The sequence below is a fragment of the Colias philodice genome, chromosome 5 (genome assembly GCF_061535455.1).
Source record: "Colias philodice isolate Cphi_HAF_F1 chromosome 5, ilColPhil1 Martin Lab GWU primary, whole genome shotgun sequence".
NCBI classification, from domain to species: domain Eukaryota; kingdom Metazoa; phylum Arthropoda; class Insecta; order Lepidoptera; family Pieridae; genus Colias; species Colias philodice.
In genome coordinates, this window is record NC_143090.1 from 542,070 (window position 1) to 563,496 (window position 21,427).

Here is a 21,427-nt window from a genome sequence, read left to right on the forward strand (position 1 = left end):
CTCTGAGTAGAAACTATTTTATACTTATCTGTGATTGTTGTTAATTATCAATTTATGAAAACGAAAAATAAGAAGTTGTAAAATATTTAAATAAATATTCTATAATGTTAATATAATTAATTTATCGTACTTTTAATTGCAAATTCTCTTCGAAGTACGAATTAGATATGAATATTGAATATAATATGAAAACCATTTCTTATTCAGGTTACAGACATGGTCCATACAGTCAGACGTTATTAAATTCTGTATTTGTCTGATAAAGCCTAGCTTCACCCCGCGATGTCGCCCGCATTAAAAATTATATTCCACTCAAGCGTTGTAAAAAAAAATCCAAGTACATATCGAATAATTTGAAATTTACAAATCATTTTAGAATTTATGTTATGAAAGTTTAATTTCCATTAATTATCACTAGAAATAGCTTTAGTTTGTCTAATAAATGAGAGGATGGAAGGATATCCTACTTAAAAAATTATGACTCCAGGATGTTGGCAATCTTTGAACAATTAGTTTTAGCTTTTCTGCTAATAATAATAATTTAGCATAAAACGTAAGTAGGTACACTTACATGATTATCACCACAATATTTGTCATATTATTCTTTATCTATCTGATATTAATGCCCAAGTTACATAATTTTTATTTTATTAACAAATTATAAACCGCTTTAGACAATATGATGAAATAAAAAAATAAAAATTCAAACGTAATAGAATTGGGTTGGAATAAATGTATGATATTAAACATTAAAATGAACGACAGATAGTATAGGTATCTACCGCAAAATAAACAACAATCGATGTCAAAAGATAAGCTATTATCAAGATTAAAAGCGTTTTAAATGGCTTTTAATTTATAATAGTACAGACTAGAATATAAAATTCGATTCATTTCGCTTTTGAAAGACAAAAAATAATTTATGATGTATATTTAAATTTATCAAATTTTTATAAAGCCTATGATGAAATATAAAGTTTACTTTTAAAAGTAGAAAGATTGTAAAGATTAGTGGTGGCAATGACAGTAAAAAAACGATCTTCAAAATTACTATTAATTACAACTAATAAAAAAATTATTTCAGAGTTAATTTTCTGTTTCGGAATTAATAATCTAGAAAATCGATTATCCCAAATTGCAAAATGTGTGTACACTACCTGATTTACAGCTGTAGCGACACAGCTACAAATATTATCAATGTTTATAATTTATATTATCTGTGACACAGCGATAGATATTACATTTTTCAACTGTATAAAGTATAAACCTTCGTCATAGTTTCACTTTCAGTAAAAAAAAAGAAAACATTGCAACGTCACTTGCAGCTGGGATCTGTTTGAACTTCGAACGTATTTTCCCGCCAATACGGGTTATTGAACTTGACAGTCGCGACCTCCGTGCCATAGCGAAATCAAAATAGATGCGTCCCAGAAATTCAGTGGCTTCCAAATTAATTTCGCGCTTAAGATCATTTATTAAGAAATATATAAATCCTATATAATAAATAGTGTTTACCAACGTTTGTGATACCTAAATGATTTGTGTTCTTTTTTTTAGGAAAAAACATCAGTGAAATCACGGCTTACTGAAAAGTTGCTACGTAAGTGAAACGAAGTGAAGAAAATTTGTGAAAACAGAATGATAGTATACTAAATATTTACCGTCACATAATAGAGAAATAAGGAAGGTTTGTTTCATGGTTCACTAACTAATATCGGAAGGAATCAGAATCTACCCACTTTAAAAAATGACAATGAAGAAAGTGGTCAAGTTTTCCAGAAAATTTACGCTGGAACCTAATAAAGTAAGTTTATTATTTACTTATTATTTCAAAATCATATTAGTAATACCTACAAGTGGATTAGTTGTACGCAGTTGTGAAAATTAGGCGTAACTTTGTAACCATCGAAATCAATTTTAAGCGCATTAACTTTCTCAAAATATTATAACAATAATAAACAATAACAATGAATCGACAGATCAACTAAATAGTGACCTAAAATCATCTCACTGCTATACTAAATACTGCCAGAAAGATAAACAGAATCAGGAACCATCTAGAACGTTCGTTCTGTCAAACAATTGAAATGTACACAAGCGGTCAATCAATTGCTTTCTTTGCAGACACAACAAATCTTTTTTTAACCGACGTTTTTCTTTGTTTGACTTTGTCGCTCTAGAATGTACAATGATTGTAAGAAATTTACGAATATTTTGAATAAAAAAAAATTAATGAATGAAATGTAACAAAAGCTTTTAGGAAAACATAGCTTGTTACCAAGAGTCATTGTAGATTTCAATTGATTCGTAGCTGTAAATCATTTAGTTATACACTTAAATATTAATAATCCACATTACAACGATTATTAATTCATCTCATATCACCATGACATATTGTGTCTATTCTACAGTTTGATAACATCACTACATAGTATAAAACAAAGTCGCTTTCTCTGTCCCTATGTCTCTATGTCCCTATGTATGCTTAAATCTTTAAAACTACGCAACGGATTTTGATGCGGTTTTTTAATAGATAGTGATTCAAGAGGAAGGTTTAAGTATATAATTTATTAGGTTTTAGACAAAGCGGGCGAAGCTGCGGGCGGTAAGCTAGTTCTCTATAAAACAATATACTTGCACCCAAAGTATAAAAATGAATGCGTGCTGCGTCTCGTTACCAATTACTGTATCAATTAAACTTTTCATCTTCTCTGATAAGCGTTAATCAAAGTTAATCCAGCAGTTCCCACAGTACCATTTGCGGATTGTTTTATCTTTAATATCAACAATTAGCACCAATGAGAGACCAGCTTTAACTGGTCATTTCTGGATATATTTAGATTGCATTGGTCAATGTTTGTACTGACCAACGAATGTCAGTGTTGAGAAGGTCAGCCTCTTCATAAGCAGTTTTAGTATATAATTTATATATTTGTTTGTTTTGGCTGCGGTATGCTAATCCATCAAAACAATAACAAACGTATTGACTTTTCGTAATAAAATTTATACGCGTGTCCTTTACAATTTGACGCTGAATTATTTTAAACTAGCTTTCCGCCCGCGGCTTCGCCCGCTTTGTCTTAAACATAATAAATTATATACTAAAACCTTCCTCTTGAATCACTCTATCTATTAAAAAAAACCGCATTAAAATCCGTTGCGTAGTTTTATTAAGCATAGGTACATAGGCTATCCCTATGTATGCTTAATAAAACTACGCAATAAAACTACGCTTTCTCTATGAAAGCGACTTTGTTTTATACTATGTAGTGATGATAATTTGCTGTACAGATATATAGAACAGGATATAGGTTAGTTTATAAGATGGATGCAAACTATAATATTATGTGAACATATCTTTTCCCGCAAAGTTCTCTGATCTCAAATTCTTGATTTTTTTTATAATCCATTAATGTCTAATCCCCACGTAAATACGCGGTTTTCATATTTATTAATTTTTTATTGATAAAATGACATCTTTATAATCGGAGTTACCAGTAAAATTATGTTGTGTGTGCAAAATTTTATCGTTACGATTGTAACAAAATCTGTCAGATCTGTAGATTAATCTAGAATTTTCCGGAAATAATTGGAATCTAACAGATACCAGACACATTTTCTACCTGACAATAGTCAGATATAAAAATCATTTATAGGTACTACCACAGACTAATAATAATATACTACAAGTACTACCAATAAAAGAATTGTTAGCTTTTGAATCGAGCAAAAAATTATCATCCCAAGAATGTGAAAAATATCAATTTATTAGAAAGATTAAATTTAGTTAAATTTTATCTTCATCTAGGGAGATGGAGTAGATTCTTAGAATTCATTTTTCTGCAAGGTAAATAGATATTTGATATATAATAAATAAACTAAAGTCGTAGAATTGCGTAGTAAAATGATAATCAATGAACAAAAACCTAATCGCTAACATTATATGTAGTTATTTCCTTATCTTTTATCACCACTCACAGCCACTCAAATAACGTATTAATTTAGGTACATTATATTTAACTTATACTTCAAATTCATGATAATAGTGAAGTCCCGATCGCAATCTGATGAGATCTTGGAGTTTTGGAGCAATCTCAAGTCCAAACGGTTCTTATAAAGGCGCCTTCTCATCGTTACCTAAATACAAAGATATAATCGGTCTATCCAAAAAATCTATTTCTATTTAAAAAGCTAATTTAAAAGAATTTATTATGGGGAGTGTTCTGAGGAACTCTTCAGTCTAATCCCACCCGCTCAATTCCACTACCGCACCACGTTTCCAGTATTCCAGTTCCACAGTGCGTTTTACGCGAAACTTTCTCCCGCGAACTGTGAAGCTCTGGAACGACCTACCAACGGCGGTATTCCCGAGTTCTTACAACATGGAGACTTTCAAAAAGAGTGCCTTTAAGTACCTGAAAAACCGGCAGTAATGTAAATAAATTCCCGTGATATCCCTCTCTTTCCTTTTTGAGGACAGCAACACATCCTCTTCCCAGTGGAGTGGATGCTTATGAACGGCGCGTTTCGCTTAACACCATGCGACGCGTCTGCTCGTTTGCTATCCCATTGCATAAAAAAAAAAGCTAACTAGCTAAGGCCCGCGGATTTATCCGCAAACACACATTTTTTTGACCCCAGTTTGTTCAAAGATTTTAAATTCCAACCTCCACATACGAGAAGAATACTAGTTGTACCCGTGACTTCATCCGCGTGGAATTGAACTTTTTGATTGGAACTATTAAGAAAACTTATCGTAAATCTCCACCATTATCACATCATTACTACCAGGCTTTCAGGATTCGTGTAGGTTCAGTGATGACGTCACTAGAAGCTTCAAGCTGAGACGGTGACATCACTCGCAGACGTAGATATCGATTGCGCCTATATCTATTGATAACGATATACAGCCTGGTACAGTCAGCAACGGAATGTGAATATGAGAAATTATTTAGTGCAGTTTTATAATTATGAAGGAAGTTATAAGCGTGAATGTAATATTCCATATTATCCGCGAAATATTTTGCCCGGATAAAACGCAGTAAGAATAAAAACAAAAATGTTTTGAAGATAACAATTATCACATGTAAATGATTTATATTGGTCCCTTTTAATAAAACGTTACAATACGAATATACTGACTAGTATTATAATTTACTAACTGTGCCCCGCGGAGTAACCCGCATTGAACTGCTCATGTTGGTCATCTCTTTAAGTGATTATAGCCTTTAGCCTTCGATAAATGGGCTATCTAAAACTGAAAGAATTTTTCAAATCGGACTAGTGGTTCCTGAGATTAGCGCGTTCAAACAAACTCTTCAGCTTTATAATACATATTAGTATAGATATTCAGCAAATTATTTATTAAGAGTTTGTTAATCAACTTCTGTTGCTGACTGTACAAAAGTTTTATTTAATAAAGGCTAGAAAACCTAACGCATTATATTTCCCACATGCATGGTAATGGCCACTTAGTTTAATCGTGTTACTTTAAGCACACTTCAATACGATAGATTTTCATAGTAACTGAAGGATTATACCTATTTAAAACCTGGTTGGTGGATTAAAAATGGGCTATAATTTTCTTTTATTTTTTTGAGTTTATAAATTTTAACAATATAGATAGCTTGAACCCGCATAGTTCCCGTTTCCGTGGGATTTCCGGGATAAAACCTATCCTATGTGTTAATCCAAGTTACCCTCTATATGTGTGCTTAATTTCATTGTAATCGGTTCAGTAGTATTTGTGTGAAAGAGTATGACACATAATTCGACCGTAGTTTGAATGTTACTTATTATGAAAAGCTAAAAAAAATATGAAATTTAGTTAAAACCTCGTAATTTATTTATTTATTTATTAATAATAAATAATAATTAGTAGATAGTAATGACAAAAGTTGGGTTATAAGGCACAACTACTTAAGTACTTAGCCGCACAAGGTCAGCGTGGATTATGTCCTAAGCACTATTAAGCCTAAAGAGACCTATATACCTCTAGGGAATATAAAAAAAGCTAGTGATTAAAAATAACAACGCATATGAGCCATGACATGCCAACATTATAAAGTTTAAGAATAATTTTTAAACGACTTCTAAAAAAGAAAGTAGAAAAGACTTTTTCGACTGGGTTTGTTACTTTTTTAAAGCTATGAATCATACTAAAACAAATAACTTATCTATACGAAGCATATTATTACGTATTCGCAATGTTTTGTCTCTTCTGTAGGTCAAGACGACGAATGTCAGTCAACCCGATTATCGTAAACTTATTGCAAACTTAATTTATTTATCAATTAATTAGTTCTCGGTGTTTAGAGAAATTAAAAAAAAATATTTATTATGCGAAGCTGTTTTTACTTTTTAAACTAAATTCAAGGTACAAAGGTTTTTACAGTATACTGATTCTGTTGTCATAGTGTGCATGGATCCTGTTTTCTAATTCGTATCAGTGAAAATAACCTTCTTCAAAAATTGAAAATTTTATTTAAATTTGAAAAATTTATTTATATGCGATATAAAATAATTGCAATCAAGTTTTTGTAATACTTCAATTTAAAAGTATTTTTATTTTAATCATTTTCACTTCAAACACAAAACGCTACTTACGATAAAGAAGTACGTAAATAATTAATTATTTTTAGAACAAAAAACTGTTAATCTGTGAACGTTGGCAATGGAAATGAAATACACAAATTCAAAAATATAATTTACATTTTACAAGTCGGTTAAATTGAATATAATCCAAAAAAGAGCGTGTTTGCGGAGCATACGTGTCAGAAGCGAAACTTCTTTGGCAAGATTCAAAGATACCAAAATCGTCGCCTTACTCCACGACGTGATGACCTTAAAATTTTACTCTCAACGCGCCTAAAGAAGTTTCACTTTAATAATAATCTTGTAAAATTCCAGTCCAAATTGACATGTCCATAATGAGACACCATAGCGGATACAATATATAAATAAGTAGTACTCAGCTTGTACTCAGTATGTTTGTACAAAGAATCGACACCTCCCTTTTTTGAAACTAGTAAAACTCAGTTTTTAACCGCTCCTTATTGAGTCTAAATATTTACTTTTTAGTTGACAAATGCCCATTTAAACTAACCTTCCGCCCATGGTTTTCCTTGAGCTACTTTATAATAGACTAGCTGATTATCCCGGCTTTACTCGATAAAAAATGTTATCTATAATAAGAAGTAAAGATGGCGCTTTGTAATAGTTACAGAATTTTTAACCCTGTTCCAGTAGTTTTTGAGTTAAATCGTCACAAAGAAACAAATCATACTATCTTACCTCTGAACCGAATATTTTTTTTTTATTTACAGGTAATTGAAGCCTTGGAGCAGAACAGTCTGTATTTAGAAGCAAATAAACTATGTATTTCAAGACGAATAGACGGTAGTATAAAATTGCTAGACATTTTGTACAAAATTAACAAATTAAATGTAGATTCACGAATAAGTTTTGAGTTTGGGTTTACGTTACGGTTACAGGAGCGGAGCCACGGAGCGCAGCTAGTAATAATATAAAGCTGAAGAGTTTGTTTGTTTGATTGAACGCGCTAAACTCAGGAACCAGTGGTCCGAATTGAAAAATTATTTCGGTGTTATGTCATCACGCTGCGCTATATCTAAGACCAACAGGAGCAGAGCAATGCAGGTAAAACCGCGGGCCACAGCTAGTTTGTTATAAAAGCCTTGAAAAATGTGTTTGACAAAATGACAAAACAATTATATTCCAAAACAATGAGTGCATAATATATACTAACATGTAAGTACATAATATTCTTTCATAGAACACTTTTATCAGACCAATAGCGTCGATGGACTCATCATTGCGTTTGACAGGCGATATCTATGGAAATGAATATTGATATATTATTGTCGTTTAATTACGCCGCGAGTTAAGCGATTTCAGCACGGCCGAGAAATGGATGGGTGACCGTGAAACGTCTAGAAACTGGTAAGGCTTTATTCCATAGTTCACAAGGTGTTATACTTCAAATTGTTTTTCTTAAAAATCCTAAACTCATAAAGTAGTCGTTACGTACAAATTTTTTATCTGTAAAATTATCTACCTATTGTTTAGAAACTTAAAAACGTGGAACAATTAAAAAAAAAACGATTAAGCAGTAAATTTTATTTTTGACCTACTCACTATTTAAAGAAAGCAATGAAAAAATTAGTATCGCCTGTCTGTCTGTTAATTCCTTTTATCGTTAAGAAACATTTGCGACGATAAGCCCATGTAATATTTGAGAGTGCTCTGTGACGTAAACCAACTTATAGGTCTTTTTATATATATACATTTATCTTTAAATTCAAAAATATATATTATTATCAATCTATAAGATTATTCTGAAACAATTTGCAACTGAAGGCCATTAAAATTCATAAATGCGTTTTTTTTTTAATTGAATAGATATTTTTCTACTATACCAATGACTATAAGTACCTGAATATTTATCAAAAAAATCAAATAAATAGTCTTTTATTTATCATCAAACCACCAAAAATGCTGACTCACTTTCATTTCATTCGCGTAATTTGCGATGCCAAGATTGGATCAACTACATAACTTCACAGTATTAAAATATAAGATGTCTTTAAAAAAATAGGGCTAAATAAAAACATATTACAGAAAAATAATAAGCTATTTTACGTAATAACACAATTCTCATAAACTCTAATTACTTATTATTACCTATTATTAAGCTATGAAATATATTCTCAGGGTTTTGAAAGCGATTTTAACGCAATATGTATTTCTAATTTTACCATATTATAGATAAAAAGTACGCACATTTACCAATTAATATAAAAAAACATTCCGATAAGCGGCTACAAGTCATTTTTAATGACAGCTACCCTCGTTATTTCTTACAAGTTACTTTATATCAGTGTTTTTCTATTTATAAACATAAAAATTATTGCATCAACAAGTTAAACTAAGTTTAAGTGAAGTTTCTTTTAACTTAGTGTTTTATTAATTATTGAATTTCCACATACACATTTGATACTACGAAAAAAGGTTAATTTTTAGTCATAAAAATTAAACACTGCATTAAGGACCACATTAAAAAATTTTTTCATACTTTTGATTTAGATTTTATTACTAAATGTAATAAAATCATTACAGGATAATTATTTTTCATGATTTCTTAATAATTATATAAAAAAAAACTTGTTAATAAACATTTTTCAGTTTACGCAAATAAGGCATAACATATCCTGTAAACATACCTGCTTGTTCCTCCATTGTACACTAAAAGTCACTTAAACTAATATCACACGAAATTTTACTAAAAACAATCACAATAGTTTACCACTCTAGTCACTGTGCAAGAAACTTTTTATCCCATTTGTTAATTTTTTAAAGTAAATAAAGGTTAAAATTAATTATTTGAGTTTGACCCGAAACCGTCGCTTGGGCGGCATTGGGCGTGTGTAGCTGGCGACAGTTCAACAAGTACTGGGCTAGGGACGCGAGCTATCGATATGAGCTAATTATATCGATTCCTTTAATCAATGGGAATCGAAATTAATGATGTGCTGAACATCGATAAAAGTGCCTTCATTAAGTTGTCAATGTTATGAGATTGTAGAACATTGTCATTATAATAAATCGTCAAATGTCGATCGGTCGAATGTCGGTTTTTATGGTATTTACATACATATATTTTGACTAATTATTTTTCAGGTATTTATTTGAAAAGAACATTGGAATCTTCAAGAAACGAGTGTAAGGTTGCCTATGAACCTGCTACGCCAACATTGATGGAATACTTTACTGGAACGGTGGTGACCACTGAACATCGAGGATTACAAGCCCACATATTCTGAAATAAATAGCAATGTAGTTGTTAATTTTAATAGCATACACTTCAAGTTATAGCATGAAATCCAATTGTCACACAAACCATCCCCTATTTCCACCTGTTATCATTTTTCAATAAATATTTTTCTGTATACTTTTTAACCCATCTGTAAGTTACATATCGTGAATAATGTTTTTAAGGGCATAGTAATTACCAGTGTTTCTTACCAGGTTTTCCCGATAGAAACCTTTGAAAGAAGTTGATCAATATATGTTTTTTAGTTTGTGTAAAATAAATGACGGGAAAGTATTAGATATTGACTATAAATGGATGATAATATTCGACTACAGTAGGTCAGGACCTTGTACTATCACTTCGTATAATGTTTAATGAGCGAATAATTTCTAGGCCAACGAAAGTGTACAGGTAAATAATTTTCTATAGCATTAAATATTTTCCTTGTTTTCATTGATTTTCCTTGTTTTCATTCATTTGGATTCTTTTGAGATATTCTTTCTTACGAAGATTTTCATAATAAGGTGAAAAATGTTTTAGAAACCTTTGTTCTGTAGCGATTTTTATTTTTACAATTTTAATGGCCTGTCTTGTAGATTAGAGGACTGGCGTAATGCCATATGTATGGGATATTTCCTTCGCTTATATATCTCTGTGATGATAGATAGTAACATTTTGCCTTCTAAATGAGATTGCTGATAGGCTTCAGAATAAACCATTATCTCGGTATATAAATAAGCAATTTACAAAAAAATGTGTAAGTTCGATGTTTAATTTTAAGATATTTTAGCATAGAGATTCTTGGTGGTCTTAGGAACACAGGATTTTATGGCAAAAAAACACAGAAAGCAGATATTTGTACGAACGGCTGCTGCAAGTGAATCCGCGTAAAGTAAGCTTAAAGCTAGTTAGTTTTATAACTAAAATAATACCTATCAAGCTGTACAGTGTACACACCATCAGCTCATAAAAAAACTAAAATTAAATTCTTTTAATTTATTTTAATGAAACAAAAATGTCTAGAAAGATAATTAGGCAATTTTTCCGACGAAAAGGTAGTGTAACACTTTCTCGATAACCTCGCTTTTCAATGACAAACATGCAATTATAGATCGATTCAGTTCAAAATAATTAGCATTTTCCTTTTAAAAACAAAAAAACAGAGATCTTCAGATATTGGGTAGATATCTGAAGACCTACCCTTAAATTAAAAAATAATTTAATTAAATTAAAATCTTTAGATACTATTAAAATTTTTTTAAAGAGATTTTACCGAATTTGTCTGTGAAATAATAGCGGGCACATTCTTGTGTAAATTGCAGGAGTGAGGACTGAGGAGTGTATTTTATTATTTTAACAACCTGTAATGACCGGATGGAGTCTAGTCGGGGTGAACTGCTAGTTAATATCATAAAACACACTTTGATTTTAGATATTTTTTATTAAATGTAAAAAATAGTTTATCGACATCGTTAAAATACACGAACATCACTCGTCGAATGTCGATGTATTGTTTTGATTATTTCGTCCACGCGTATTTATGCTTCTTCTTCTTCTTCTTCTTTTTAGCAAATGGCAACTCCCGATCCCAGTGAGGACGGATTCTGCCAATGTCAAGTTTTGATCGGATGGTCAGTTTAAGTTAATAAGTTAATGCTCATGTTAAGCATACTCTGTGCTAAGGAAAAATCACGATTGAGATGGTTCAGTTTTGTTTACTCATAGATTTCTTACATGGAGCTGTATAACCTGACAAAGAACAAATATTAGTTATAGACAACACAACACATCACAAAAGCATAACATAAAATAGATATAGGTACTTGGATGGGGTTCAAAATTTTAGATTGTTAAAATTGATAAATTTTGATAGGATATTGACAAATGAGGTAGGGACAAGACAAAGTAAACACTTAAAATTAGTAGGGAGGGGAACATCTGGGGGGAGGATATCCAGAAGTGAGATACGAAGCTTTGGGCAAACAAAGAATAAATGATCGTAACTTCCCTCGTCTATACCACCCTCACAGATAGAATGATCACGGACATGAATTTTAAATAAATGGGTAGGAGTGGTATTGTGACCTAAACGGAGGCGGCAAATGGTGGAAACAGTAGGCTTGTCTATATTAGGGAAACGGAAGAACCAGGGCTTACATGGAATTGAGGGTTGAATATCTCTATAAAATTTCCCTTTAGTAGAATTTTTCCACTGACTGTTCCATGTATAATCCAAACGATCCTTAGAAAGAGAAGAGAGATCATGGGCATAATTGTAGTAATGTTCGAGAGTACCATGTTGGATGGCTGATTTAGCCAAAACGTCAGCTTTCTCATTGCCTATAATACCAGAATGGCTAGGAATGTGTACTAGATCTACTTGAAGTCCTTTCCTGAAACAGTCATAAAGTGTGGATTTAATAAGAAAGATAATAGGAAATTTAGACTTAGAACGGAAAGGGTTAGAAGTAATAGTCTGAAGGCAGCTGAGAGAGTCTGAAAAGATTACAGAATTTTGGAGATTATGAGAGTTGATAAAATTCAGAGCCTCCAGGATAGCCGTGGCTTCACCTGTGAAAACAGAGGATTGAGGGGGACATTTAAATTGTAAAATAGTGTTAGAATTATGGTGCCATACAGCAACCCCTACAGCAAGATGTTTTGCCACTTTTGATGCATCCGTGAAAAATAGATTATAACCACGCCAGTGAGAGGCAACCATAAAATTAAAAGCAACATTAGAATCGGGAGCATATTTTTGAATACCACAACTCAAACTAAGGTTGGGGTTAAAAACTAAAGCATGAAACGGAGTTGAATATAAAGGATGGATACTAAATTGGCATGTTGGATCCGGGAGGCGATTAAATTTAATAAGGCTTTTAAGTAGGCATGGAAAATCAGATGGACGACGGAGATTATTTAAGGTGAGCATGTGAAGGAGATTACGGATTTTAGGGAGAAGGGGATGGGAAGATAATTGAATTAGCCGAAAGAAATATTTGTCTGCCAGATATTGCCGGCGGAGAGATAAGGGAGGGTCAACACATTCCACCTGGAGGGCATTGACTGGGGTAGACTTCATAGCCCCTATAATGATTCGCAGACATTTGTATTGAATTCTATCCAATTTTACTATAGCTGTCTTATTACAAGGTTCTAATATGAACGACGCATAATCCAAATGACTCCGAATGATAGCATTATATACTAGTTTTTGACAATATGGATGTGATCCCCACCAAACACCAGATAAGGAGCGTAAAACATTGATACCCTTCTCGCACTTTTGAGAAATGTAGTTAGTGTGAGCCATACCATTCAACTTTTGGTCAAGCACCACCCCTAGAAATTTAATCTTGTTGACTACCGGGATTGAGGAGTTTTCAAGTAGTATAACTGGCTGTGGTATCAAACGTTTTTTTGTGAACACAACTACATTGCTTTTGCCGGGCGATAGTGACAAGCCGTGATCGTTCATCCAATTCTCCAGATAAGCTAAAGCACTGTTAAGTCTGAAGGTAATCACATCCATATTCTCTGACGAAGCATATAGCGCTATATCATCTGCGTATTGCAAAACACTACAATAAGATGGGATAGCTTTATCCAAATCCCAGGTGTAGATAGAATATAGTAATGGACTCAAAACGGAACCCTGAGGGAGTCCCTTGAATATAAGTCTAGTAGATGTATCTTTAGAAGAGCGTACCTGTATTGTCCTCAACATTAATAAGTTGAAGATGAAATGTATCATCCTCTCAGGCAAACTCAGCTGTAACATTTTCTGTCTGAGCACTGGAAGAAGAACATTATCGTACGCTGAAACTACATCCAAAAATACACCCACTAGGTACTGTTTGTTGTGAAAAGAGGAGCGTATGTCAGTGGTTAAAATACTAAGACTATCCAGCACACTTAAGCCTTTTCTAAAGCCAAATTGAGAACTAGATAGGAGGCCCCTATTTTCGACAAGCCACTCCAGGCGATTTTTAATAAGGTGTTCAGAGATTTTGGCTAAGGTAGAAGACAGTGCGATTGGTCTATAGGAATTGGGGCTAAGAGGATCCTTGCCGGGTTTAGGAATAGGGATAATAAGCTGTGTTTTCCAAGAATCGGGCATGATAGCGTGTAAAAAGAAGATATTAATTAAATTTAGAAAATAAGATTTAGTCTGATCGCCAGATTTGCAAAGAAAAGAATATGGTATACCATCAACCCCAGGGGATGAGTCTTTTAAGCCGTCAAGAACCGTAATAAGTTCTTGCAAGGTGAAAGGGCAATCCATACTGTCGTGCGATACTATATTATGGGGAGGACAAGGAAAATGGTCAAAAGAGGGAACAAATGGTGGGGATAGTTTGTCAATAAAATCATCAATCCAAATATCTGAATTGTTGGATATTCTATTTTTATCATTTAAAGCTCCACGGAAACGCCGAATACTATTCCACATCAGTGATGGTGGTGTTTTGGGAGATAAGTTCTCACAGAATCGAATCCAGCCCTCTTTCTTCTTTTTAGATAGCAGCCGTTTAGCGCGTGCTGCAACTTTCTTATAATGAATAAAGTTCTCATTCGACATAATGGAATTATAATTTAATTCGGCTTCTTTACGCTCTTTAACCACGTTAGTACACTCTTGATCCCACCAGGGAGGAGATAGCTTCTTAATAGACGATGTGGAATAGGATTTCAACGGAAAGGATTCGGAAGCAGTGGCATTGAGACAGTTGACGAAAAGGGAATAACATTCCAGACAATTCTCAAGAGATGCATTTGGGAGGTTACTTATTTTGGACTCAAGGGAGTTAGTAAATTTCTCCCAGTCAGCATTACCTAATTTAAATTTGAGCAAAGGTGGAAATGTTCTAGTGGGAACATGGACTATGCGGGAGCAGGAGATGAGAATTGGAAAATGATCACTGCCATGGGTAGAGGAAAGTGTAGAACATGAAAAGGAAGGAGCTAAAATGGAAGAACAAATAGTTAAGTCCACTACAGTGTTAGGGTTTTGTACTGGGGAGACTCTCCGTGTAGGTAGACAATCGTTAATAATACACATATTCAGATCTTCAAAGAGGTCAACCAAAAGGTATCCAAAGGAGTCGCACATGTACGAACCCCAAGAAGTATGGTGCCCGTTAAAGTCACCCATAATAAGGATCGGAGGAGGGAGAGAGGAGATGATTAGGGAAAGCTCAGGAATAAAACTAGAATGGGGATGAGGGATATAAACACATAAGACGGAAATATTAGCAACTCTAGCTGCAACTGCATTAAAGTTACAGCCATGGTGGGGAAGTGAAATGTGTGAGAAGGAAATACTGTTATTCAAGATCAGAGCGCAGCCAGCATAACCATCAGCTCTGTCATCTCTAAGACAGGAATACCCTGGAACCCTAAAGCGAGAACCGGGCAATAACCATGTCTCTGAGATAGCAAGAACCAGAGGTTTATGATTGGTTATCAAATCGAAAATCTCATGCTTCTTGGGACGGATACTCTGAGCGTTCCATTGTAGAAACACTAGATCCATAATTAAGAATTGATGTGAAGCGGGATAGTCTTTGGGCAACGTTGGACGGTAACTGGTGGGGGTAAGAGAGTAAAGTTTCTATAAATGACAAACACATATTAAGAAGATGTTCATCAAAAGGAGGAGAAGAGCCTGTATTAGGGAAAGCACAACCATTGGAAAGGGAGGAGGAGGGTTCACGGATGATGGATTGATGTACAGCCTTATCATAAGACTTACCAAGAGGGGCGCGGGAACGTGGGGTCTGAGTGACAGTTTTTCTATATGAAATATTAGGAGTTGATTGGATAGGAGGGTTAAATTGGGAAGAGGGGAGGCTTTGGGAGTTCACAGATAATGTATTCTGAATCTGGGTATTCTCAGCGTAGGACCTACGTGTTGATGGGATGACTTTAGAAGCCTCCTCAAATGATATCCCTTCGGATGCCATTAATTGCTTAATGGCCTTTTGTCTGGATTGCTCAGGGCATTTCTTATCGGTTGCATAATGCTTACCAGTACAGTGAAGGCATGTTGCATTAGATTCTAGAGTTGGACAAGAGTCACCCAAGTGGGCCTGTGAACATTTGAAACAGCGTTCCTTGGAGCGGCATTGATCGCGTACATGTCCAAACCGACAGCATTTATAGCATTGAACTGTAGGGTATTGGTATACCTCTACTGGCATGGAATTAAAAAGGCAGTAAATTCTGTCTGGGCGAACTTGGCCCTGAAAGGTCAAAACAACGGTTTGAGATGGTGACCATGAAGTAACACCATCTATTCTAATTTTTTTATTAAGCCGTCTGGCTTTCAATATTTTGCCTCTTCCACCTGGGAAATCCACATGGCTGATAAATTCTTCCATAGACCACTCCGTAGGGACACCTTTGACAATGCCCATACGAGTGATGTGAAAAGTTGGAATGGAGGCTTGGTAATTTGAATCTTTAAGAGGGGGGAAATTTATAAAATTATTTGCGTCACAAGCGGTATTGAATTTTACAGAAATTTTATTACGCCCAATAGCTTTAACTCCATCCTTGGCTATGTTAGCTACACGATTGTTGTAAAGGAAAGATCCAAATTTGATCGGTCTGATGGTTAAACCCGCCGCAGGATCGGCCTCTGTACGGGACACATAGACAATAAAGGGACCACTGTCATTGTCGGAATATGTAATGGGATTAGATAGAATGGGATCCACATATGAACTTTGAGAGGATGCGATCGCGTAGTTATTAACTGTAACATGTCTTTTAGACGGGATCATATCTGTATCAGCAACGGATGGCTCTGACCGTTGTCTCTTATTACTTGTGTGCTCCGCTTCCATCACCTCACCCTGGATGTCAGGAGGTTTACCAGGGTCGGGAGGATCAGGATTCATGATGGGTGAGGAAAGTTAGTAAATAAACGCTTACCCCAATATATATATATAGAGACAATCACAAATTTGGTTATCACTACCAGTTTACACTAAAAAAGAGTGTTCTCAACAAGTTAATTAACAAAAATCTCAATGGCACGTGTTTTCTCCGACACAACAAAGATCGAAAAAAAGCGTATTTATGCTGAAACTTCGGACCGCACGATGACACTGAAAACAAAGTAACACTTCGCCTTGTGATAACATTTAGCCGACATAAAATGAGAGTACTTTCTTAGGTAACTACTTACCTTTAAGTAGTAGTCGTTGCAGAAATTTATTCGTTCAAACATAGTTATTTCATGCTTGTTGCATTTTTAAGATGAGACGATTGTATTATACTGAAAGTTATTAAAATTACATAAAATACATACTTTAAATTGTCATCTTAATCTTATCTTAATCTTAATACTATTATAAAGGCGAAAGTTTGTAAGGATGTATGGATGTATGGATGTATGGATGTATGGATGTTTGTTACTCTTTCACGTAAAAACTACTGAACCGATTACCATGAAATTTAGCACACATATAGAGGGTAACTTGGATTAACACATAGGATAGGTTTTATCCCGGAAATCCCACGGGAACGGGAACTATGCGGGTTTTCCTTTGAAAACACGGGCGAAGCCGCGGGCGGAAATCTAGTATATTATAAAAAATTCTGTCGAGCTTGAGAGGTGCCTGAAATCTGATCAAATGGGGCAGAATATGGGGCAAATGGGGCTCTAAGATTTAAACATGCTATCATAATCAGGTGATTAATTTACGAAACATTATGCACATTACCTCTAAACCTCTAAAGATGAAACTCTAACTTCTAATAGCGTTAGCTTCTATTAAGTATTCCGTGCTTCTAAGCAACTTCAAGCAGTTTGAAGGAGTGACATCTAGCAACAACTTGACAGCGGTGGATGGCCTTAATTACACGAGGCCTGTGTCCTTGCAGTGGAAATTAAATATATTGATGACTAGCTTTCCACCCGCGGCTTCGCCCGCGTTTTCAAAGAAAAACCCGTTCCCGTAGGATTTCCGGGATAAAACCTATCCTATGTCCTTTCTCGGGTATCACAATATCTCTATACCAAATTTCATGCAAATTGGTTCAGTAGTTAAGGCGTGATTGAGTAACAGACAGACAGACAGAGTTACTATCGAATTTATAATATTATATATATATATATATATATATATATATATATATATATATATGGATAACAGGATGATATTGACATAAGTATAACTAAAAACTATCTTTTATAATTATATATACAGATTAATCTCAAATTCTACAAATATATAATATTATAAATGCGAAAGTTTGTGAGGATGGATGGATGGATGTTTGTTACTCTTTCACGCAAATACTTCTGAACCGATTACAATAAAATTTGGTATGTAGGTACCTGAAGACTAAGACATAGGCTAAACGCGGGCGAATATCTAGTTCTCAAATAAATGAATATGGTTTTCTATCTCTCAAAATCAAATCAAATCATTTATTTGCAATCAAACATGGTAACAATACAACAAACAACTAACATAATATAATAACTATGTATGTGATACATTTATTGTGAAATTAGAACAGATATCTATAAAGGCGAAAGTATGTAAGTATGGATGTATGGATGTTTGTTACTCTTTCACGTAAAAACTATTGAACCGATTACAATGAAATTTAGCACACATATAGAGGGTAACTTGGATTAACACATAGGATAGGTTTTATCCCGGAAATCCCACGGGAACGGGAACTATGCGGGTTTTCCTTTGAAAACGCGGGCGAAGCCGCGGGCGGAAATCTAGTATTCTCTATACTTTCTCTATATATTGTCTACTAAGACTTTATTTGATTGTCTTCTGTAAATTTGGATCAAAATCGGTTTGTTTAAATAAGATTACTATGAACGATTATTAAAGCACGGCTTGGGCGGACAATTACGACCTAAAATCAAACGTCTAAAAACCTTACTTATAATAAATAAATACCTTGTAAATGCTTCAACCTAAATATATATCTGTCCCAATTTCACGAAAATATAACATCATTAAAACAAATACGAACTTGTCATTGAAATAAAAGGACAAATCAATCTTGTCCCAGAAAGGTCCAAGCCCCCGTCCCTGAAAGTAGTATAAATAGTAAATAGTAAAGGTGTGTCCATAATGAGCACACACAGTTGACCCAGACCGTGTGGCCTTGGCTTTATGGCCTTAGCCATAGCGTGGCTTGATTAACTTCTTTTATATCATACTATCTTTTAACTGTTTAGTGTTACGATGAAACGTCTGCAATTTCCACCAAATAAATGGGAAAACAATTCGCTATGTCAACAAATTTGTATATTCCAGAAAGCTTGCTATAGTGTTGTAAATCAATTTTAATTTATCGATAGGTAATTGTCGATAAAATTTAAAGTTGCATGAGAGTTGCGGGTGGAAAGCTAGTTGAAAATAAATTATAAAATAAAGGAAAAGCTGTAACTCTCCGCTGCAATCAGCACTTATTAGGATTCTTTGTTAGGAATTATTTTCTCTTAGGGCTGTCAATTGTGTAATTAAAGAATATAAGTGAACACTTGTCAGTTATAATATTGTGAAATAGAAAAGTAATAACTAGCGCTGTATGTCATTATAAATGAGCCCAAAACACATAAGTATCTGTTTACCTTGACCAAACGAAATTGCAGGGTATATATACCCTGCAATTACACATCTATACTATATATATATATAATAATATTATAAAGAGGAAAGGTTTGTATGTATGTTTGTATGTATGTATGGTTTTCACGCATAAACTACTGGACCGATTTTGATGAAATTTGGCACAGATAATCTTTAGACCCTGAGAAAGAACATAGGCTACCTTTTATAGTGAAATATGTACCACGGGCGAAGCCGGGGTGGAACGCTAGTTAAGATATATTTTAAAAATTTCAATAAATAAAAATCATCTTTTATTCTTGTGTTTTTCTGAAATTACATTAACCTTTCGAAAGGCTCTTTTATAACAAGTATTCTAAACGCCATTTGTTGAAAAAATTATTTTAATCGTATATCAGAAGTAGTATTTAAGTAATATTGTTTACTGTGTCAGTGCCAACCCTGAGTGGACTTTGCCCAGGTTCAAAGTTATGTCGGTACAAAGTCCAAGTGGAGAAAATATCGGAACGTGCTATTGAAAGAAATGAAATTTCATGAAGCCATCGTCACTTATTGTTATATTATGTAATGTTTTTAATGTTTTATCATTATTCATTAGGGAAAATAAAATATGTTTACTATAATTTATTTCTTGACACTTGAAGTGATGATGATGAGTGTTAGATGTCTCGACTCAAAATAAATGGAACTAAGGCATGGAAGAAGAAGATTGATACTTATGTACATACTAGGTTTCCGCCCGCGGCTTCGCCCGCGCAGTCAAAGAAAAACCCGCATAGTTCCCGTTCCCATGGGATTTCCGGGATTGCGTCATTTTACCGGGATAGAAAGTAGCCTATGTCCTTTCTCGGGTATCAAAATATCTCCATACCAAAATTTCATGAAAATTGGTTAAGTAGTTTAGGCGTGATTGAGTAACAGACAGACAGACAGAGTTACTTTCGCATTTATAATATTAGTATGGATATAAAAATTGGAACTAAAACTGTATCTGTGTCTGTTTGTCCTTTTCCAGTATTATGAATTGAAAACCTTATGTATAAGGTTTTCAATTGTTTCAATGTTGTAGGTAACGTTAAATTTAAAAAGAAGATAATAGGTATAGGTATATGTATATGAATCTAAAGCCAATGCGCTACACTGCGAGACTGCGAGTGATAAGGTTGCATTTATTACTGCTTAATTAAAATTATATTACCGAAAAGTTAAAATCCTACCAACTAAGATATATTATATAAAAACTTCCCTGTACAGTCGGGTAAAACCCGTTGAAAATATGATTGAATCTGTTATATATACAATTTTTGAGAGAAACACATTACCAAATGTAGGTATAATAATTTATTTGTATATGTACTTTTACACGTTTATACAATTTTTCCTCTTTTCAGCATCGTATCCCTGTATTATTTCGGGGGGTTGAAATTGGAATATAATAAATGATCCTGTCTTTCCATTTAATTTCCCTTTTGAGTTTCTTAAATTATAAACTTTCCAATTTCTATAAAAATATTCACTGTAATCGACACTACATACTATATAGTATAAAACAAAGTCGCTTTCTCTGTCCCTATTTCCCTATGTCCCTTTGTATGTTTAAATCTTTATAACTACGCAAAGAATTTTGATGCGTTTGTTTTTAATAGATAGTTATTCAAGAGGAAGGTTTTAGTATATTTATTAGGTTTTAGACAAAGCGGGTGAAGCCGCGGGCGTTAAGCTAATTAAAAATAAATAATAACTACAAATTATTTGCATCTCAATGCGATAGCGAAAGTATTTGAACCGAAGTGAGATAATTAATTATAATGTTGCAATGTTGACGAATTTGTTAATTAATTGGATAATTGGGGGGATTGGCCAGGAGGTGGTAAGGTCACTTACAGTTCAACGACCTGTTATCACTCTTACATCACGGTCAAAACAAAATACTTGTATAATACCTAAATATGCTGCTATCTTTAGAAAAATGCACTTT

At 33.7% G+C, this 21,427-nt stretch overlaps 2 protein-coding genes and 1 long non-coding RNA gene across 3 annotated transcripts in view; 1 reads left to right on the forward strand and 2 right to left on the reverse strand.

The window, feature by feature from the left end:
- The window catches only part of LOC149488195 (synaptic vesicle glycoprotein 2B-like), a 45,960-nt gene extending 36,499 nt beyond the window's left edge, over positions 1–9,461 (reverse strand). Inside the window, exon 1 of the mRNA XM_089695349.1 lies at positions 9,243–9,461. Coding sequence (XP_089551475.1) covers positions 9,243–9,258 — 16 coding nt within the window. The 5' untranslated portion in view covers positions 9,259–9,461. The remainder of the gene's footprint in view (positions 1–9,242) is intronic.
- Positions 1,688–7,656, forward strand: LOC149488196 (uncharacterized). The gene is made up of 3 exons (XR_016315599.1): positions 1,688–1,804; positions 7,326–7,398; positions 7,494–7,656. It is a non-coding gene; the product is annotated as an uncharacterized LOC149488196 (long non-coding RNA).
- Positions 9,462–15,315: 5,854 nt separating the features above from the next.
- Positions 15,316–16,779, reverse strand: LOC149488197 (uncharacterized). The gene has a single exon (XM_089695351.1). It carries the CDS (start codon positions 16,738–16,740, stop codon positions 15,316–15,318), a length of 1,425 nt encoding a protein of 474 aa, XP_089551477.1. The 5' UTR covers positions 16,741–16,779.
- Between the last annotated feature and the right edge of the window lie 4,648 nt (positions 16,780–21,427).